The 6,000-nt window shown below is 38.4% G+C and overlaps 1 protein-coding gene across 3 annotated transcripts in view; it reads left to right on the top strand.

Annotated features, from left to right (window-relative positions):
* Positions 1 to 2,556: 2,556 nt before the first annotated feature.
* The window catches only part of LOC117936969 (myotubularin-related protein 7-like), a 35,814-nt gene continuing 32,370 nt past the window's right edge, over positions 2,557 to 6,000 (top strand). The window contains exons 1-4 of one of the 3 annotated variants that reach the window (XM_034860542.1): positions 2,557 to 2,916; positions 3,942 to 4,067; positions 5,315 to 5,477; positions 5,640 to 5,797. In XM_034860542.1, coding sequence (XP_034716433.1) covers positions 2,893 to 2,916; positions 3,942 to 4,067; positions 5,315 to 5,477; positions 5,640 to 5,797 — 471 coding nt within the window. In that variant the 5' untranslated portion in view covers positions 2,557 to 2,892. The remainder of the gene's footprint in view (positions 2,917 to 3,941; positions 4,068 to 5,314; positions 5,478 to 5,639; positions 5,798 to 6,000) is intronic. The other 2 variants (XM_034860531.1, XM_034860553.1) reach the window with 2 other exon arrangements.

Below are 6,000 nucleotides of genomic sequence, written 5' to 3'. Positions count from 1 at the left end.
TACTACTTCCAGACCAGTTGTACAGCTTGTCTATACACTGTACAGTCAGTACATTAAACATTATGGTTGCATGTCAGTTTGTAAGAAAGTGGGAATCATCTTACTGTCAAACATGTCATAACCTTGAAGCTGGCGATGGTAATATATAACATAACATAACATACTGTGTCACAATCCAAAAATTCAGGCTACAGGGTGTTTTACCAAAGTTAAATTGCATGTTTCTTTTATGAGGAATTTAAACTTGCAGTTTCAGGCATATGTCATGGATCCTCTATTAGCAGTTAGCGTGTATTAGCATGGTGGTGTTTTCACCAGTCAGGATCACTTCACCGGCTCTTTTTTTTTTGCGAGTAACTTAAGTAATGTTACTCTATATAATTTTATATTTAACATGAATGTTAAAAAACAACTATTCCTACATTAGCTGTGATATAAATGAACAATGCTCAACGCTTACCTGTTTAGGATGAAATTATTCAAATCAGTGGCCTTTTAGGTTCTAAGCTGTCTCCATCTTTCAAATGCATCTCCAATATTTACCCGTGTTTTAACTCGTCTCTGGTTATGCAACCATTATGAAAGATGGCTTTTTCTTCAGATACATTTTTGGACATTATAGGCCTTTATTTTGACAGGACAGTTGAAGACAGGAATGAAGACAAGGAAGGGAAGAGAGAGGGGGGTTATGACATGAAGCAAAGGGCCCCAGGTTGGAGAACCCTGGCCCGCTGCGTTGAGGTATAAACCTCTATGTATGGGCACCTGCTCTACCAACTGAGCTATCCAGGCGTCCCAAGTTTTTTATGTAGAATAACTTTATCTCTGTTGATCCTGTATGTTTGTTCTACAGCTATAGCACACTGGCTATATGTTTTTTCAGGTCTGGCAATGCCTAGCTGTCAAAATAGGCAGTTGATACCAAACACAAAAATTTGCATGTCTAAAAACAACCATATTGTTGTTTATTTACATCATCCAAAAGATTTCCAACAATGTTCAAACCCAAAGAAATCTGTAATTTTAATTGATGAAACAGAGTGTGTCTGTGTTGGTCACCTGTTAATGGTGTCATATCACCTTTGACTCCTCTAGTTGCTTATTTGGCAAAAAACAGGAAAAGCCCTAAAACAAAACATGGTTTGTTGGACAGTAACTGTGAATCATACAGTGTCACAGAATTATAGGCTTCTCAGTAACAGTAACACCTATTTATTTTTGGCAATAGAGTAATACAGTAGAGTCCCATTTTATTGATTCTCAATACAATGTGCTACTTTGACAAGTTGCTCATGCTAATGCTTAGTTCGACACCCTTATACCCAAGATATCCAGCTAATGCATCCTGGTCAGTCTGCCTCAATCTCCTCTGCTAAGATACTTTGTCCGGATGAGAGCAGACAACAGTCTTTATCCACGGCGTCCACAGTGCCACAGGAAATTCCGTGGGAAGCATATCTTTTTGCCAATGTCCATTTCCTTCCGCTTTCTTTGTATTGGAATTTTAAAGGACTATAGTTAAACGTTCTTCAGATCCCTGCAGGGTAAATCCAGACAGCTAGCTAGACTATCTGTCAGTTTTTATTGTCTGAAACTACTTGTAAATAAATAAATAGGTTTTACTTTTATTTATTTCAGAGGACTTTAATTTCATAAGACCACACTTTCTTTCTAAAGTAACATATAACAATTAATCACATTAATGTAATTTAGTAGCATGTATTTTACCTTACTTCTACTTTTTAAAGTATGTTTTAGAATCAGTAATCTCATGTTTTTTTTTAAAGTATTGTACTAAGCTTCACTTAAAATCACATACATTGCTGAGTGCAAAAGAATAAAAAATGCAAGGAAAAAATTGCGCCTGGAAACTACTGCCGTTTGTGTTCACTCGTGCTAAAATATCGAGATGGATGGAGACGGACAAGTCAGACAGCAGGGGTGCAGACCAAGTTAAAAGCGAAATTTTCATATTTGAGAAACCACTTTGTGAAATAAATAAATAAAAGTTCCCTGTAATAAATAAATGTGGACTTATGAAATTAAACTGAATGTTTAAAATAAATAAATATGCATGCCCTACTTGTGAAATAAACGTCCACTGAAAAAAGTAAAACCTAGTTATACGCATATGTATTTATATTTATATACATTTAATACTGAAATATAAAACTTAAACACAACAAGTAGGCCTGTCAGTCTTATATGATTTATAATTTGTAAAAGTGCTTATTTTTTCTATCTTGTGCGTTCAAAGACGCAGGAATACGGGTGGTAAACCAATATCAAGTTTGCAATAATAAATAATTTAACGCTTATAGTCACAATTTAAAAAGTAAAGTAGCCCTAACTGTTTTAACTTGATAATAGCCATTAAGTAGGCCTATTAGAATTATTAGAAGACTTAATTTTCCCAAAATAATATCATTTGCAATATGCTATTTTGAGCCATATCTTGTGCAAAATGTAGATGTACATAAAGTATGTGACGCACTACCGCTGTCACACGTCTTTTTTAATGGGTTTTATTTTGAGAGGACTAACCGGATGCTGTGCTCTGATCATCGTTAATGTGACAGTAGTGTGTAGAACGCTGTAACGCAGCAGCTGTTACCAGCGTCACCATCTAACGGAGACAGACAGCGGGAGTTCGGGTACGGTTAACGACGTGCAGTGCTGGTGTAGAATCCTTTTTTATTCATGTTGAATAGAACAAAGCCGGGATACATGGTGACGGAAATCATGGGTAATATTCCAGGGCAGTGCGGGTACAGCAGCCACGGAGAATAAAGCTCAATTGTTGACGTAAATCAGGGAATATAGCTGTCGGCAAAAAAACACAAAAAACATCGGGACACTCTTTCTTCATCTCCACCATTTTGGTTGTCAGTGATGGAGCATCTCCGGACTCCCAAGGTAACAGAACTCGGCATTTCAACCCCAGTGATAGCACGTTCTGTCCTTCGTCTTTGTTTCTCTTCTGCCGATGTGCCCATTTGTTTAGCTAGGTTAGTTCTTCAATGACACGCTAGGTCCTTCTTCTATACATCTATCAATTCTATCCCTCTGCCTCCGCTGCATGGCACAGTATTCATCAATAACTGCAAGGTATCTCAAACCTGACGTCTGTCTATTATGGGACAGTCTGCGGCAAGACGTTGTTTGATCACACTGAAGTCGGATATCATGCTAGCAGTAACTCACGTTTTATGGCGTGTGTGTGTGTAACCCCGTTTTGTCAAGACAGTAGAGCTCAGTTTATTTTCTAACAAACAAAAAAGTTAGCGTTCCCACCAAGAAGCACGATGTGTCCGATAATATAATGGACCCATCCCTGAAGTAGCTTTAAACACACCTGGCTCATGTGGCTGTCATGATGCTCATGTGATCCTGTTGCCAACAACGTTTAAAAAAAAATTAAAAAAGTATATTACTTATGAACTAGGAATAATGTAGAATTTATGTGTACATCCAGGGCCTTGTTTTCTCTCTTCATTTTTTGTTTAAATGTGAACCGTCACGGTCTAAATAAAATGACATTACAGTTAAACTGGCATATGATATTCTTATGTAGCATTGTGCTGGTAACCACCATTTTCTTCCTGTCTGCCAACCTGCCACAGGCACACAAGCCCTTGGACCCCATCCTTCTCTTTACCACATCACTTTGGTCTGGCGATGTTTATAAGGATATAAATAAATTAAGAAGGCGTGCAAAGTATGCAGAATCTGTAATGATATCAATACTGCAGTAACAAATCCTCATTACTAGTTCTTAGTTTTCCTTTGTAGCAACACTTACTAAATGACCTTTGAACACTGCGAACATCGTAAACTGTCATGCTACAATGAGTCATGCTAAAGGGTACTGTGAGCTGTTGTTACAAGTTTGATCTGTGTATGTTTCCATCTTTGATATTTTGTGTGTGTGCCTTGGGTAGGTGGAAAATGTGCGCTTTCTGGACCGGTCGTCAGGACAGAGAAAGGCCAGCATTGGTACTCTCTATCTTTCTGCCACGCACACCATCTTTGTAGAGAACAACCCTGAGTCACGCAAGGAGACATGGGTAAGCTGGAAGCAGGGTGCTGCATCACCATCACCCTTGAAAAAAAACACAGCCAAAAATACATTTAGTAAATCCAGTACAAAAAGAAGAGCACATAAAAGTTAAAGCAGTTCAAGAAATGAAATAATCCCTGTGAAACACACTTGCCCCAGTGGTAGCCTTTGGTCTTGCAACTACAACAGCTACAGTACGTCCTCTTCTGTTTTATTAAGTTTTAATCAGAATTTTAGTCAGAATTTTTATGACTAAGGTTGTAGATAAACTGGTTGCTGGATTCTGTGTATTGCTAATCCCACGAACGGAGCTTACCATGTTGTTTGAATCATGTGTGTTAACATTTAATATTGCGTTTATGAGGCTTATCCCATTTTTTATCATATCCGGGATATGATTTTTACAAGGCACACAGAGAAATCAGGTTATTCATATCTCCATACAGGCTTATACAGTTGTCTGCTCTGAGCGCATCCATCTCTGTCTTCCAAAACGCTTCAGTAAAATGGACTCATGTTTTGGTCATTATAATAAGATAAAAGTACGCTAGGAGCACACACTCTCATGAACATTACATATAAGAATTACATATATATGATTTCTGTCGCAGGAAACCGCTTGCAGGCATTTGTTTTGTGTACGATGAAATGAAATTAATCCTACTGGCGCTACTGGCCATAATGACAGTGCACTAAGAAGCTGGTCATTTTTTGAGAGTTGGTATTACCTCATCACTGTTTGTGATAACAGATTGTGCTGAGATCACAGTCTCAGGTAGGAAAGATTCTGCTTTTTCCCCATTTCAGATCTCCTGCTGAAGGTGCGGGTGGAGGACACTGCCCTGTCCCAATGGACCTGACTAGATTAAACAGGAATCTGGGGGTGTCAGTTTTCACCAAACAGGCACAGACTGTGTCTACTGGATTAGCAGGAACAAAGAAGACATATAACAATTAGCTTGTGTTAAAGCCACTGTCTTCTGTGAGAAAAGCCCAGGAGCTTCCCTATGAGCTGATGTTGAAATTACTTCCTCAATTAGCTCACAAGACATATTACATAATACTGTAATGTGACTCGATTTGATGCTTTTTTTATGGTGCTGACATCACTAACTTCTGTAAACACCATTAAAAGCCTCGTTAGTTCTTCACAAAGGATCTGATTGAGAAAATGGAACATTGTGTGTTTTTGTTTGTGTGCAATAATGGTAAAGAATGTCCACAGTGGATAATAGGACAGATGTGTGTGTTTAGGTGTTGCACAGTATGGTGAGCAGTGTGGAGAGGCCACCCTCCATCCCCGCAGGAAGTCAGCTAATCCTGCGTTGTAAGGACTTCCGGGTCTTCCAGATCCTCATTCCACAGGAAAGAGACTGTTTGGACGTCCACACCTCGTTGGTCAGATTGTCACGGCCAGGTGTGTTTGTATTTACTGTATGTAAGTTGTTAAATGTGTGTAAGAGTGGTTTCATGCGTACAAACACTTGAATTGCAGGGTGTCATGAACAGGTGTGGTATTGTATTGCTTTTATGTTAAGAGCATGTAAGATATTGATTTAAAATTATTCTCCTCTCTCAGAAAAGTACAGTGAGCTGTACTGCCTGTCCTTTAATCCCAATGTGAACAAATTGGAGAGAGAAGAGTCCTGGAACTTCATAGACCTCATGGCCGACTACAAGAGGATGGGAGTTCCTAATAACTTGTGGGTTGCTACAGCAGCCAACAGCGAATACAGGGTCAGTCTAATGTGACTTTTGCATAAGGTGTAAAAAAAAAAAAAAAAGACAACAGTCTTATTTTTCTTGACAAATACCTTATACTATTTTTCAGTCAGTTAGGGAGTTCATATTTTTTAAGGGCTAAGATAAGGGGTTACTTTATACTGAATAATAATGAAAGCTAATTCTCTCATTAAACCGGAAGGAGTTGAAGTGAATTG

This window comes from Etheostoma cragini, chromosome 2, assembly GCF_013103735.1.
Source record: "Etheostoma cragini isolate CJK2018 chromosome 2, CSU_Ecrag_1.0, whole genome shotgun sequence".
NCBI classification, from domain to species: Eukaryota; Metazoa; Chordata; class Actinopteri; order Perciformes; family Percidae; genus Etheostoma; species Etheostoma cragini.
This window is presented reverse-complemented; position numbering and strand designations above follow the sequence as displayed.